Source organism: Grus americana, chromosome 4 (genome assembly GCF_028858705.1).
Source record: "Grus americana isolate bGruAme1 chromosome 4, bGruAme1.mat, whole genome shotgun sequence".
Lineage (NCBI taxonomy): Eukaryota > Metazoa > Chordata > Aves > Gruiformes > Gruidae > Grus > Grus americana.
In genome coordinates, this window is record NC_072855.1 from 42,070,504 (window position 1) to 42,087,058 (window position 16,555).

General features: G+C 36.6%; 1 protein-coding gene across 3 annotated transcripts in view; it reads left to right on the top strand.

The window, feature by feature from the left end:
• SH3RF1 (SH3 domain containing ring finger 1) overlaps positions 1-10,958 on the top strand; it is an 89,696-nt gene extending 78,738 nt beyond the window's left edge. For all 3 annotated transcript variants that reach the window (XM_054823554.1, XM_054823555.1, XM_054823556.1), the window contains 3 exons: positions 1,109-1,467; positions 3,547-3,881; positions 10,451-10,958. In XM_054823554.1, the coding sequence (XP_054679529.1) occupies positions 1,109-1,467; positions 3,547-3,881; positions 10,451-10,619 (863 nt within the window). In that variant the 3' untranslated portion in view covers positions 10,620-10,958. The remainder of the gene's footprint in view (positions 1-1,108; positions 1,468-3,546; positions 3,882-10,450) is intronic.
• Positions 10,959-16,555: the final 5,597 nt, after the last annotated feature.

Genomic DNA, 16,555 nt, shown 5'->3' on the forward strand with positions numbered 1-16,555 from the left:
CTAATATACTGTTGATGCAATCTAACCAAATTAGCAGGGGAATTTGTAGAGAACAAAATAAAGACAGCAGCTGCTGGAAGCTTGATTCCAGGATATCACTTTTAACAAGCCTGAAACTCTAATTAGTATCTGAAAAATCAGAATGAATTGATACATTTGAGATGCACATGCACCAAGCTAGAGGGATAACCCCTCCTTAGATACTAGGTTCCAGTGTATTTGAAGGAAAGAGGTTGTGCAGCATTGGGATGCTGTGTTTTTCCTCATATTGTTCAAGTAAGATGTCTGCACTTCATACCACCCAGTGGCGCAGAGAGACCCAAGCTGTTGAAATGACCCAAAAGCATGTATGGTTGACCATATAACTGTAATAGGAACCTTGCTTCTTGGAAGGGATAAATTAGTTCATGCAGAGCTCTGCACTTTGCAGCTAGGCTGCAGCCCTGGTTAGTATTTCAGCCCTGTGCTATTCTCCAACTTCCAGCATAGATGTTCCTTTTATTTCACAGGGGTATGAGTAAATCCATTTCTATTTTTAAACATCCCAAGAGACAATAGCTTACGTTTGCAGAGAAACCACTCATAGCAGTAATTGCCACTGTACTTATTGTTTGAAAGACCCACTAAATCTGTTGTAGATTTTGTGAATAGTTTAAGGAAAACAATCCAATTATATTTTTAGCGGCTTCTATAAGGAGTGTTTCTTCCTACTTTGGTTTATGTGCCCTGACAACTACACAGCATATTAAAAGGAACAAACAAGTTCCAGGCAGGATTTAGCTAGCTCTTCTGAACTAAAATGTAATCTTCACTTTGCATCTCTGCATGCGAAGCATTTTACGTAGCAGCTTGGATTTCTCCACAGTAGTTGCAGTGCTGTTATTCTTCTGTTGCATACTGGTGCCGGTAGGGTAGCATATGCTACTTTTTTATTCTGGTGAGATAAATTTGATGCTGTGTAAGATGTAATTATAGTAATATAAATGGAAGTCACGACGGTAGGAAGGAAGCTTCTTATGACTGATTAGTTATAACACAGTGACTGTACCTCACTTTGTGTGTCTTGTGAAAAGAGGAACTCCTCTCACATTTTATTCTTTTGTTCTAGTTGCTGCACACAGTCAAGAAAGACCTACGGCAGCAGTCACACCCATACAAGCACAGAGTCCAACATGCCTTATTCCTGCAGCTGTGATCATTCCCCACCACTCTGTTGCCTCCCAGCAGCTCCAGCCCCAGCTCCCAAATACTGCTGCTTATGTCACGGCTGTGAATGTGAACCGTTCAACCATCCCGCTGGCATGTGCAGCAGCTTCTTTGAATTCTTCCAACATTGCTGCTTCATCTTTGGAGGGAGATATTAGTGGAAGAACTGTAAACACTCACCCTGGAGCTCCTGCATCTCCAGAGAGTGCTTTAGCAGCTGGTGGAAATGCTGCTGTCAGTAAAGTAGACAAGGATGGCAAGGTGGGTAGAAAATAAAATCACTCCCTTGAATTCTTCCATTTTCATCGTGCTAACTTTTAAGAGATCCATATTTTTTTCTTAGATTTGCTGAATTGTAAGGTTTTTAAGACTAAGCCTGAAACTCAGGTAGCTATGTTGTGACTACAGCTATGGGCAAATTTATTCTTGACCATACAAGAATAATTTTGGATGGATAAAATCCAGAGCAGAGCTTGGGCAAGCGTTAAAATAGGGTAGCAGGTTCATGCCTTAAGCAGGAAAAACAAAAGGTGAATGGATAAAGTTCAGAAGAACTATTAGATTGACTGTTGGCATTTTAAGCATTTTGTTTTCCTTTACCTGCAGTCAGTTTCCTGAATACTTTAGAAAGTTGTACAGTTAGCAAATGTTATCAGTAAGTATCAGTACATATTAGTAACTAATAAGCCAGTAATGAGGAAAGAAAACAAAAACAAACCCCAACAAAACAACCAAACATGAACTTGTAGGAACATAAAAAGTTCAGTCTAATAAACTAGACCTAGTATTTAGTGAAAATCAGTATTCTTTAGGTTGCCTTCCTTATTAAGCAGGCACATTGAGAGATTATGAAAAATAAATGACCAGCAATATTTATTGGACAAAGAAGAAAAAGCATGTAACTCTATCTTTTTAAAATGTAGATCAGTAGAGTCTGTAGTGATTGTGCTTTCCTTCTTTCAATTTGAAGTATTTTCCTCTCTGTCTAAACTCATTCTCACTGTCCAACAAGCCATGTGATCATGCTATATTGTAGGCAGAAACATTGCTCCAACTTTCTAACTGTTTTGGTTTTACAGTTGTGGTGTCGTTAGATTTTTTTTTTCTCTTTTTGAAAATTTTCTTTACATCTCAAATGTTTTAGACTTTACCTTACTGCTTTTCACCCACATGTACTCCTTAATGAAGTTTATGAAGGTTTTAATCATAGGCTGTACACTAATCTCACCCACTGTTTAATTATTTTTGTTGATTATTGTTGAATGGAGGTACCTAGAACTTTGTTTTAAAGTTACTTTAGCCGTAGCCACTGATATCAGACTGAGGTGCCTTTAGGCAGAGCTTTTAGAAAACTTATTTATCGTTTAAGGTTAAAGATGCTAATGTGTTTGGACTATGTTCATTTATTTGAGTTTCTCTTTTTCTTTGACATTTGCTAGACAGCAGTTCTTTGCTGAAATTGCTTTAAGTTATTGGAGATTTCAAAGAAGGTCCGAGGATTTTTCATTCACAGTTCACCAATTCCACTGCATCCCAAGCTATAAGAAAAATCTCACATTGCTCATGCTTTTCTCTTTCTGTGGTTAAATAGCTTATTTTTGTCTCCAGGGCTTACAATCTGGCACCTCTCTTAAGCACTAAATTCACTCAGTCAAAGGGTTGGTAAGAAGATCACTGCCACACCCCTTAAAAAAAAAAAAAAGAAGCACAAAAGCTACTTAAATAATTCTCTTCAGGTTAAGTAATAGTCTTCAGGGATTCCTGTCTGGACAAGCAAAAGGAATGTTTACAATTCTCCCCTCTAGCAGAGCAGCAAAATACAATACATTCCCCTTGTGGCAAATTTCTGCTAAATCGTGAAGGTCTTCCCTTACTGAGGGAGGATAAATAAAAGACACTTATCTAAACAGCAGCCTCCAGGGCAGACTTTTCTCCCTGCTTGGTTTGAAATGACTCTTTATGCCTACCTAGAAACTTCCATGTTAATGAAATGTTTTACTTCTTAGATTTCCATTGTGGGAATCTAACTCCTCACTCCTTTTTCTAGACAACCTTTTGAGCCAGTGCCATTGGCTTTTAAGGTAAGCCTTAACTTAACTAAGTGAAAGGACTTAGCCAGTTTATGGTCTAAATGACTTACTGTTTTTCTCTTTAGAATTTTAATAATTATCTTTCTTTCTTATAATTTTCATAATTATCTTTGGTAATTTCTACAATCTCAAATATCTCCTCATAATTTCCTGAGTCCTCTCTGATCACGATGGCATCTATCAGAAGGAAGCGTTCAACTCTTCATGGGAGACTTTTGTTCTAAAATGAGGCACTGCTTTTGGTTTACAGAAAGAAAAAAAAGGTTTGCTGAAACTGCTTTCTGGAGCATCCACGAAACGCAAGCCCCGATTGTCACCTCCAGCATCACCAACACTGGAGGCTGAGCAAGCAGCTGCAGAATTAGCCCTGCAAGGTGCAGTTGGGCCAGAGCTTCCATCAGCAGGTGGTCACAGCAAAACTGGATCCTGTCCCACTGACAGCGAGGTCTCTGGGCTGGCACAGGAGACGCTGCATTGGAAAACAAGTTCCTTGGATTCCTCTATTCCAATAGTGCCGCCACCTCGGCAGCCTTGCTCATCCCTGGGTCCAGTCCTGAATGAATCCAGGCCTCTTGTCTGTGAAAGGTAAATTATCCTACGCAGCTAGACTCAGGCAAACCAAGAAAAAAATCCACTCTCTGACATGTATAGTGTATATTAGAACTGCTTCAAAATGCTGAGATTTTATAGCAAAATGAAACTTACTTTTTAACAATGCTTTATGTGTTTATGTATGCTTTGTTTACTTTTTGTGTTACTTTGAGGTTTTGGAATCAATAGACACTCAAATATGGTGATCACAGGTCTGGTGTCAGAACTGAGGTAGATAAAATAGGCCTCTTTTGCAAAACATGAACAGATTCTAATACTGCATTTATGAATATCAGGTTAGGCCTTTAAGATTATTGGCAGTGCATATATGCTGAATGAGATCCTTATCTATGAGTAGACTTAATATGTGATTTCTTGAGCTATTGCAAAGATACTTTTATTACCTGAATGCCCTGTTACTGTGCACTCCACATAGCATGCTCTAGGGCAGCCTCTGTGTCCTGGCAAGTGAGCTTGAAAAACACATAGTTGTCTGGACTCTGAAACTGCCAGGCAGTTGCTTTAAAGTTCTGTCATTTTTCTTTTGTGTCCATCTATTATTTTCAAATTTCCAAGTCCTCAGTAGATTGTACGGACTGTGAAGGAAGTGGCAGTTTTTGAACTTACTGTCTCCTTTTATTATTCCTGGTAGTAGACAAGCAATATGAAGAGTATCATAGGATTTCTTTTGCAGTAGCTACAGGATTGTGTAGTGTGCAGAAAAAAAATAGTGGAGTTGCAATGTTAACGGCTCTAGGACTGAACTGATTCATGCTGACTATTGTAGACTTTGTTCTGATACCATTAACTCATGGTGTGTGGGCATACTGTTGTATTTCCAGAGGCCCATTGATCTTAAGCTACATCCATATATTAAGAGCCAGACAGTTGTAAGTTTCTAGTTTGTTTTTTATTTGACTTCTGTTACACCTTTAATATTTTTTTAAAAGGTTATTACTGTTTCTATGCAATTTTCTTGCAGGAAATTTGTATTTCATAACACACAGATGGAAAATAAAAACTGAAAGACTTTTCTTTAAGAATAACATAATTTATTTTCACATCACAAGTATGTTTGGCACAGTAATATGTTTTTATGCTTTGAATGTGAAAATAGTATCAAATTCATTCTGGCATGACGAGTGGATATTTGTGTAAAGCTATTTGCATCTTTACAAAAAGTAATTTTTTCACTTCTGTGATGGAGATTTTTTTTCTCAGAATGACTTACAGAAAATGATGCCGTATAGTTTTCTTGATATAGTAATAGCATAGACTCAAACATTCTTTTTAATATATCTCTGTATCCTTACTGTTATTTAAGTAATTACTGCCAGAGAAGTGCTACCACAAGATCACTCTCTGTGGTATTCATGCAGAATTGCTATATTTTGGTCAGTGTATTTAAATAGAATTTCATCTGGGTTCTCTTTGTCCTTTTCAGGGCAGGGTTAATGCTTTTCCTCGTGATGTGGTCTTGTTATGTTTCCATTTATTTAGGCTGAATTGCTTAAAATGTGTTGCTTAATAATGCTTACCACTTACATTGTACTCAATATCTTCAAAGTAATTTATAAGCATCAACTAATCTTGATTAGTCTGCAAGAAGGGATGGTTAAGAATCATGCTGATGATGCAGTAGTATCTTCAGTGAAAATTTGGGGTTGAGGAGGAAAATATTCATGAGAATAAGCTCAACAAAAAGCTACAGAACAGAGACATCTCCTGCTAAGATTATTCTGCTCTTAGGTACCCCATTTCCAATCACAGGCTACAATCTGTTTAGAAAATGAAACAGTGCTCTCTCTGTTCTGACTCTGGCTTTGCAGTATAATTTTTTAGTGTTCAAGTTTTATTTTCAGAAGTGACCAGAGGATTTAGGAGTCAAGTTCCGCTGATTATTCTGTGTGAATTAGGAGCAAAAGTAGCTGGCTCAACTCTGGAAAGCACTTGAGAATGTTCCTGCTTTGGATACAGAGTTTTCTCCAAAGTCCTTGCTTCCTTTAAGACACAATAGCAAATTCTTATTCTCCATGTTTCTCCATTCACTAGAATTGCAGATTGTCTTAGAGTACCTCTTTCCTGTATGTTCTACAGAAAATTGGAAGTAAAAATTGTGAATTTGTTTCCAATCATACAGAATAAATGGATGGGCATTTGATTTGTTTGATAGCAAACAAGCTCTTGGTGGCATGGATTTGCAGATGTATAATTAATACCGGAGGCCATTTCCCTAAAGAAAGGGAAGATGATGACATTCCCTTCCATGTTACTATTGCAGGTCTTCCCTGTAGCAAACCAGTAATGTAGTTCCATTCCTGTATTCACTGTTCTCTTGTGCACTAGGTTGCTCACTGTGGCCCATGGTCCTTCATGCGTTCCTTGTACAGAAGGAACAGCAAAGTTAAAAAGAAATTTCAGCCAAGCCTTACTTCCAGTTTGGAGAATTCCTGTCACCTGAGACTTTGCAGTGGTGTTTGGTCATTTCTTCTGATTCTCCAGCCAAGACACAAGTTGTCTTTGGGTGATATGATTCTTGCATTGATGCAGCACTGACAGGGCCAAGGATCACTGTCTTTTCATTAAAAAGATAGACCCAACTTCCTGCAATTCCCAGAGGGAGCCATGTTATGTTATGAAAACAAAGTAGTTTTGTTATCTCAGAGGTTTAGTATTTTCCATGACAAGAGGTAAAAGAGTATTTCAAGCTTTTTTCATGAGCTTTCTCTTTTAGAGGAAAATATTGGTTAAATAGCCTCAAGTTTTATAGTACATATAAAGCACTGTAATAATAAACTTCCCAGCACCCCACAGTGGTATTAAAGACCTAAAGTTGAACCTAAACACACGTCATTGCATATCCTAAAACATAATATGAATCCTTCAACCAGTTACAGTGAAGGACAGCAGTAATTTTGTTCTGTGATTAAAGTGACCCTAAGTCATTTTATCCACCATAAAATGACTGGTGTAACATCTGCTTCCAGTGAGCAGGTGAGTGGCTTTAGAGGGTAGTAGGTTTTATCACGTCTGGCAGCATTTAATGCTGTTAGTTAAACGCTGAGAATCAGTCTGCCCTAGTTGGGCATTGATTATCTGTATGAGTTAAGGCACCTACTCAGCAGACAGAAGAGCTGCACAACAGTAGGGTATAGGTGAGCTGAAAAGTAAAAATTCAAAGTGCAAGAAGAAGAAAGTAAAACAAGAAGTTGAATACTCAGTATTAATTTAACTTGCGTAATAATAGTAATTCCAACTTTCTGTGTTTTTCTCAGCTAAAATTTTCTGCATGTGAGAAAATATTTTTATCCACTTAGTGATCAGAAAAACCACAGATAATTGTCCAAAAATCAACTCCAGATAGCTGGGAAGAAAAGCAGTATTTTGTGTCTAGTGAAATAGAAGCAATGAAGAAAGGGAGAAACACATAAAAGAGATAATCTTTTTCATGTTATTGAACAGTGCAAGAAATGCCAATATTAAAAATTAAAAGTAGAATGGAAAAATGTGAAGACAGACCACTGCCACCACCACCCCACTCCTCCCTTCCCCAAATATATTCACAAATAACAAAATGCAAGAGCACCGTGGGATAGAGCCAGACACATTAGGAATATCAGGAAAGAACTGACAGCAAATACAGTGGCTGCCTTTGGGAAGCTAAAGTACTTTTATTTTTGTAATACTAATATTTTATCACTAGCCGATTAAAAAGTATTAGGATAATATTTTGAAAATTATCAAAAAATACCATAAGACAAAAAAAACAGAAGAAAACACACACTGTGCAGCTCTGGTGTATCAAATATTATAAATTAGGTGACCATTCTATTTGATCTGCGAATTTGACCTTCAGGCACTGAAAACATTTGTGAATACTGAATAGGGAGATAAACAAGGAAGGATTTTGGAAGACTCAGATATGTGGTAATGAACATGTTTTTCCAAAACATAGGTCACACTTAGTAAATGTGATTCTTTTACTCCAGGGGACCGGCAATTGAACTTCTGAGTTGAAGCATAAGCTTTTTACTCTGCATGAAATTGGTAATTTTGGCAGTATGTTGTAGATGATGGAATAAGTAATGGAAAAACAGTTTTTTGTTTCATAGGTGATAGGAGGTGATCTGAATAGACACCTGTGTGAATGTGCAACGAGTCTGGGTCTGATCACCTCTATTTGGGCAAATAGAATTTGTAAATTGTGGTGTAAAATTTGATGGCTTGTCATAAGAAAAGAAGGAGGAGGTGTGATTTAAAGGTGAAAAGCCTGATGGGTTTCTTCTCATTAAACATTGAAAAATATAGTAAAATAGCATCTTGACACCAGGAGTGTTGTGCTTTGGTTTAGACATTGTATTACAAGATGGATATCAAAGTAGTTGGGAAGCTAAAAGTTAACAAGAAGTACTAAATTACTGCAGGGTTGAGGGAGTTCAAAACTGTATGGAAAGCTCAGGAGAACAGTATTTCTGCGCAAGTTTGGTGATCCTCTAGGGAGGGCAAAGAGAAGATGGGTTTTTGCAAAGCTGTTGCTGTTAACACTGGGGAGGCAGCAGCAGAAGCTAAGGAAAGAACAGACTAGTCTATCAGTTGAGGAGGGCACTGAGGTTACTGACGGACAGCGTTTGAAGCCAAGCGTATTTCAAGTCAAATGTTTACAGGGCAGCATTTCACAGAATGCAAGGTAAGTAAGGCAGGTATTATTTCTTGAAACTAATTTTTAACAGGCTTTCTTTTGGATAAAACTAGTGCTCTGTGTTTGTTACGTAGCGTGCTGGTTAATTTTCAGTCTGAAAGCAACCCGTTTATTACAATAGTAGAAGTCCTTTATAGTGTTATTGCAGTTCTTTTATCCTTTACTATCTTGTCCTAGCTGAGTAGAGGCTATTGTTTTATCTCAAGTAGTTTACAGTCTTAATTAAACTTACAGTCTATTAAAAATGATTGCTTCTTATGTCCTAAGTCAGCATTAAACCTCGAGTTACCCACAGCATAAGTTAGTGCAGGCATCTATCATGCTGCCTAGGTTGGATGAAGAACATTCTAAAGCTGTACGCTAACAAATCTTGTAATTGGCTTGGTAACTTCTATGAAGCACAAACCTAAGAATTCCAGTGCTCTGAAATCTGGGGATTGTAATAACTGAAATAAAGTCATAGTTTATAAATCACTAATAAATTTTATAACTGATTAAGTCCTAATATGATTTGCTATACATAGATTTCCCAAGATACTTTATTTATACAGTGCTGCTACTCTTTTCTGAATACTTTTAACTACATGGACAGCCTTCATTTTAGTTTTATATGTTCTTGAGTAAAATGTACTATGATAATATAGTTTCTTCATTTCAATATTACAGAATTAACTTGGATTATTATGTGTGTGTTGAGCGATCGTTGGTATTCCATCCTTTACTAGAAGTATCCTGTTATTTTGTGTTTTCATCAGATTGTTAATTTATTATCTTAATCTATTAAGATAATTTATCCTAAGATTATTATGATAATATTTATCATAAACTATTAATACATAATCTTCATGAGTGCAAAGTGTTCTAATTTTAACTGGAAATTAGATTTTGTCCAGCAGATCACCTAGCACTGCATTTAAGGCTCTTAACCTTAGAAGCTTTTAAATTCTACAGTCAGCCATGGATTCTACTTGACCTCAACATGCAGACATTACTGTTTGTGTAAATAGAAACCAAGCTGTAATATCTATCAGAAAACTTGATGAAGAAGTTGACACAATTGTCTACAGAGCCGTAACACTTAGATTTTAGGTTGATGTGAACTCCAGCCATGGTGGAAGAGATTGAGTAGTGTTATGCATGTTTAACAGCAGAGATCGAGGAATGTAGCCTCTTTTTAATGCGCTCATGTTTGAAAGGTGATTTTACCGTGAAAAACTGCAAATATATACTTTTTTTTAAAATCAGGTGCTTAAGAAAATGGTTGAGTTGAACACTTTTAAAAATGTTTATTTCTAATGTAGTAGCACACGAATTGTGCAACTGTGTCCAAATAAGATGGCATGCATTCTATCCTGAAAAGCTTCTAAGCTAAATGAAAATAATTTAAAAAAACAAGGCAAATTAATAGGTTTTATTAGTTGTTACTTTGTTCTGTGCCTTTCCTTAAGAGCCTTCCCTGGGATAACATCATATTAACCATACAGTCGTAAAATTATGCCCAGTTAGTGCTGTGAATGATTTGGTTATTTTTAAGTCACGCTGGCTGGAAGAGCCTGCAAATTTATACCCAAAAATGTGTTTGCAGTTTTCTCCTGTTATTTAACCATTTTATGTATTTTTTTTACAGGGATCTTGATGAAAAAAAATTTGATAGGAGATGCATACATTCAACTTAAATTCATTACGCTGCTATTGTTATTTTCTGTTCAAGATGTACTTTTAAGTTGTTATGTGCTCAGAAAACAGTTCTAGGCAGTTTCCTGTTTTGATAAGTTTTAACATGCAGAGGAATACTTTTTAAAGAATTGTTTGTTTTTTTTTTTTAAAAAAACCTAAACTAAGGTATTTTTTTCTAATTACACAGGTACAGGGTTGTGGTATCCTATCCTCCTCAGAGTGAAGCAGAACTTGAACTGAAGGAAGGTGACATTGTTTTTGTACACAAAAAACGTGAGGATGGCTGGTTCAAAGGCACTCTGCAACGAAATGGAAAAACTGGCCTTTTCCCTGGCAGCTTTGTAGAGAACATTTGAGAAGATTCATTCCAAGAGCTTCAAATCATACTGTACTGTAAAATAGCACAAATATTTTACCAGAAAAAGCACAGTCATGAAATATTTTCAAATGACTGTAATGTAAACAAAAATCTACATATTTTTACAGTGTCTATAGCACAATTACACCAGCGAACAAAGAAGATGAAAGCATCTGCTGGTTTTATCACTTTGGATTCTTAATTGTGATGTGTGCCTTGTACTGTCTGATTTATTATATAGAGGAACTTTTTTCCCCCCAAGTATGTTACATAAATGAACAATTGTTTACAAGGCTGTAACTAATTTATTCTTGTTTTTTTAAACTTGAATTTTGTGTAATAGCTAACATTCTTGTGACTATGATTTTAACAAATTATTAATTTATGAAAGAATAACTAAGGGGAAGCTGGATTCTCTCCTTAGGAGCAAGCAATTATATCTGATAAAGAGCCTCCCGTTTATCCTCTGGACATTTTTCCCCTGCTGTGTCTAACAGTGGAGTAAGTCTCTGTTTTATGAGTTAATGTTGAGTGGTGGTGATGTGGCGTCAAATAGAATTTGCCAACTGGGGAAAAACGTATATTTTGTTCTTTGGACAGAGAAAAAAAAAAAAGTCAGTGGTGTTCTTGAGTCTAGTTCTACTTCTTCATAAGTCACCCAAGTAGAGTAATGTTTCCAGGAGGCAAAGATGTTTGTGAACAACTGAATAAAATTCAACCAGCTCAAGGTTAGGATCATCTCGAGGTTAGGAAGGAAGAAATTTAGGAGTGCCAATAAGAAATTCCCTATACCTTCTGTCTATGTAATAACTTGGCTATGTGAACAAAGCTTAGCTTTGTATATTTGGCCAGTTCTTTGGGCATTTAGCGCTCAGGATCCAACAAAATTGGAAGGAATGTTAAAGCCCAACACTTTGAATGATTATATCTTGAAAACATCTGTTTGATAAGACTGAATATAAAAATAAAATTATAAGTTGTACTTAATGTCTAAAAATGCCTAAGAAGTGTAATTTGCTATGTTTTCTTCTCAAACTGATCTGCATGGCCAAGAGATGTTTTAAAATGTCTGAGCAATAGTGGTGGTAAGTGATGCACTTGTGTTAAAGTAAAAGGCTGTATGAAACACTGTGAAAATTTTACTAACTTCTTAACCATTGCTACTTTGGTATGTTCTGACCTTTTCTTTGTCTTGCATGTGTTGCTCAATTCTTGCAGTAATATAACTGTGCATGGTTGGCATTTTCCATTCCAGTTTCCTGTTGCTGTGTTATTTTGCTCTGCAAGTTTCCCAAAAGCCACTTGACCAAAACTAGTGAGCAACTCACCTTCAACCAGAGAAGGTGTCCAGTGTTTGAATCGTTAATAAAATATTTTCATGTCCTTGCAGCTGATGGATATAAAGAATGCAGCCTGCAAAAAAAGTGTTGTTAGTCTTTCAGGGTTTTGTTAGAGATTTGACACTGGTGAACACACATGCTACTCAGCTGAACTTGTTTTTGGTTTGTTGGGGTTTTTTTTTATTGTTGGATTATAGCAGTTTAGTGGTGATTTTTTGCAAGACACTGAGCACAGTCACCTCCAGTTTAATCTGATGTAATTTGGCTGGTACTCAGCACTTTACAAAGGGAAGCCAGTAGCATGATTCAGTGTCGTACAGTACACAGAAACAGTGATGAAAAAGTACACAGTGATGTGTTAAATCCCTATAATTTTTTTTGAGGTTATACATTGAAAAATATCAAATGTTAATGACAAAGATTTCTTGCAATATCAGGTAGTATCATGATGGTCTTAAAAATAAGAAAAAATATATTATAAATATATATAGTTGGACATTGACAGCATTCCCAAATTAAACAACTCTCTGAAACACTGTATAATTCAGTTTTTTGTGTTTTTAAATATTTTTAAATAGTTTACTTGAATATTCATGTAATATATAAAGGTTTTGTGAAATGAATTTTAGTTAGAAAGAAGCTGGTATCAGCTTTTGTCAGCATAAATTGGCACTAGCGTGTCATAATATTCTTATTTTGGAAAATTTAGTGCATTTTATATTAAAGACTACTAAAGGTTAATTTTTTCTATCTTTGCTCTCCATATTTTAAACTAAGTGACTAAGGTACCTCTATTAATAGAATTTCATGGTGTAAAGTCAGTTAAAAATCAGCTGTTAATCTAATAGTTCTGTTAGATGGAATACCTTTTTAATTGATTTTTTTTAACATTAAGTAAATGTTTGTAAAAAGGGCTTATTACATAGCAGTGCAACAATGACAAGAATGCAGTTTATCATGCCTTTTTTGTGATCTTTTAGGGGTTAATTTTTGGTTTTGGCTTGGGATTAATTCAGTGTAGAAACAGACAAACCCTGTGCATTTGCGTTGTGTAATTCCATAAACAATTTTGTAAGGTATTTTATATGTTTGAAGTCCAGTGAATGTTAAGTGTTTGATTTACTATGTTAAACTTCCAATCCTAATAAATATTTTCTTAGCAAACAGCTAAATCAAAATGTGTATGCAAACATTAAACCTAAATTACTTGTAAAGAATTTGACAATAAAATTACCAGAACTTAATTTCAGAATTCATAGGAGGATATTTCTGCTCATAGACAAAAAGTCTTCAGATTCCATAATGTTAGAAGTTTGGAATGATGACTATAATGCAAAAATTGTAGAGAGAAGTAAGGATCTGACTGATCTTTCCCATCTCCTTATTTCTGCAAGTAACTTCACAAGAGGTAGGTAACTTCCATCTCAGTCTTATCATGACTGACTAGTTTGGTCTTGTCAACAGCATATCAAGTGCATAATAGTTATAAAGTGTTTTCCCTTGAGGAAGAAGCGTCTAGCATAGTGGATCTGCTGGGCGTACATTGAGAGATAGTCCCCAGCCATGAAGGTGAAGCATCTACCTGAACTTTCACTGGGGGCAAAAGTGTTCGGTGGCAAGAGACTTGTCTGCCCTGAAGAAGTTTGCTGCTACAGCAGTCAGACAGTAACTGCCTAAATAGATCTTGATTTGAATGCGATTACGGGTCTGTTATACACATGTGGCTGCTGGGAAAATGGTAGAAAGTTAATTCTAAAAGCTTTTGCAATAATGTTTAGACTCTGTTGACGTTTCAGCTACTGCAATAGACTCCTTGTTAGTTAAGAAGACTGACCAGGACCTAGATTCTGCTACCAGTGAGTGCCACAGCATTAAGTTCTTTCTGTAAAGAAGGAGCATGTAGTCTAACTCTCCTTAATTAAGAGGGGAAACATGATTTGTAGAAATGCAGAATAGAGAATATAGAAAAGCAGCTCTATTTGTTTTTCAGATTTGTGATCTGACATCAGCGTCCATAGGAGAAAAGTACACAAAGTCATCGTGGCTGTGCAGTAGAAGTAAGACTATTTCTTTGGATTGGGGGTTTTTTTTGGTATTGTAATTATTGAGTAATTCTAATATGTGTTTAACATTTGGCTTGCCAAAGGTGCCTGAAATCCTGTTCGCCCTCACTTCATTACCTTTGCCTTATAGCAGTAATGACAATTACGATAGTTTTGCATAGGCTTAAAAACATGGCTTCTGAGCATTCTGGTTTTTTTCACAGGGCTGGCAAAATGTATTTACTGGCTTGTTCTTTCCAGTAGCTTTAAGCAAATGTGTTTAAAGGTGTATATCAACTTTAATGAAACACAAGAATCCACTTGTCTACTTAAAAAGATTTGTGTCTGGCATTACTAAAACTCCGACGGTATAGTCTTTCATATATGTGCACAGTCAAAAGTGATGCCGCTGGTTTCTGTGGGACGTGCCAATGCACTCATCATCTTTGGCTTCTTACCGTGGATCTGCAATATGTATACTTCTCAAATCACTCTCAGGGGCTCTCTCCCTGCACTTTGATAAATGGTTAATTGTAGATCTTCAGCAGATTTGACTTGAGCAAAACCAGTGTCATAATTCTTTTGAATGACTTAATCATTCATAAGCTGGCATACTTGAAATATTTGTATATAGAAACAAAAGAGCTAGGAATGGTGATGGTGGATGGTGAGAACATGGACATTGAATGTGGAGAAAAAATGGGAAAGAAAAGGATTTGGAAGACCTGTATATGGGACCTGAATCTTACCTAACTTATTTGTGATCTTAGTTAGCAGAGTCCAGCTTTGTGAAAGGACCTAAGAGGAACTTGGCTGAAAACTCAGCCCTTGGTCTTTAGCTAGTCTCTTAAGCTTGTATTGGTTTGCTGCTTGTATCTAGAGCAACTGTTGTTGCGGTAGGCCTGAGCTGCATTGTGGTTCTCATGTGAAAACATCTGAAATCCAGAACTAGGGATCTGTATTCCTCAGTTACCTGAAAGGCTTGATATGATGAGTGTGCTTTGAGAATATATATATATCACACTGAGTTAAATAAAAAACACAACAGGAGTTGCTGGTTGCTGTTAATAAACAGGGATAGTGTCCACTTTCTACATAGTTTATGCAGTAACACTAATATTAGAGGGCTCTGTTGGGAAATGGTATGGATGCTATGCATTCTTCTTCCACAGTATTAGCCAAATTGCTTTTACTTTCTAGGAGACAAACTTGTTAAGAACCTTGAAGTTAGCAGCTGCTCTGGAAAACCTGAGGTCTTGCCTTTTTGAGCCTCAGTTTCCTCGTTTGCCAAACTGACGATTCCCATTCTTGCAAGGTATGTAATGTAAAACTTGTTTTGAAAGTAAAGGCTGACTGGTTTTGCGAATTTGCAAATAGATTCTGATTGATTAGACCTGCTTCCAAATACAATCAACAGCTGGAACATCTAAACCCTTCTAGAGACTGATTGCTGCGGGTGAGAGACTTAGCTGATCCATTTGAGCAGCTGAAGCGCACTTTGATCAGAATCAGGCTGTTACAAGGAACAAAACAGAATTTGCTATATCCAATCTGCAACGTGCAAAAGCCATTCAAAATGTAACATAATGAGCATTTCATGCATGCCTATCAAATCATAGCAGATACACTGAATATAATATTGAGTAGATGTCAGAAATTACTATTTATCTGTTCCTTCTACTGTACTCTTTCCTGTCAGCTGTGTTATTTTGCTGAAAAGATGAGTGGCAAAACCAGTTCTTAACTTCTCTGCTGTTCCTACTCAGTGGAGTAAAGACAATTTAAACACAGTAACGTTAGCCCCAGATTTCAATTATTCACAGTTATAACTAGCTCATAAAAATTCCTCTTAGCCCATGTAAATGAATAGCACTCGGCTGCACTCTGCAGCCAACTCCAGTGCCTATATTACGGTTCTGTTTATGTGGCATGCAGAACACAAAGGTCTTCTGACATTTGCATCTAGTAGTCATTTAGATCAAAACCAATTCACAGGCTGTGTCCAAACACTAGCTACATTCTAATTTCAGAGTGGTGGGAACAGCCTGTTCAGGTGTACAGGAGTGTAGACAGTAGAAATTTGGCTAGCACAGCAAGAAAAAATACCCTTTAATTACAAAGGCAGAAAGAAAAATGTCAGGATTTTTAAATATCCGTACAGGTGTTTTCTTGTCCCTGCTATCTTAGACAGAACCCCATTCCACAAAGCAAATGGACTTTGATTTCCCCCCCCCCCCCCCCCCCAAACTCCCCTTCCCAGAAAGGAAGGCAATATAAGCCTTTAAAATATCCAGATTCTTTGGCATTAGAACACATGGTTGGACTCTCAATTACTGCAAATCAGTGCTACTTCATTGATTTTGTTAAACTTTGCTGGCATACACTGAATATGCCCCCTACTGTTAAATAGTGAAAGAAACTATCTCATCTGCCCTAAAGGAATGAATATGCCTGAAAGAAACTAAGCTGGACGGTTTTCATACTTGGAAAATACAGAGCTATTGGGGCTGTGTTATCCTTTTCTAAAAAAAATGTTTGTCCCACTGGTACGG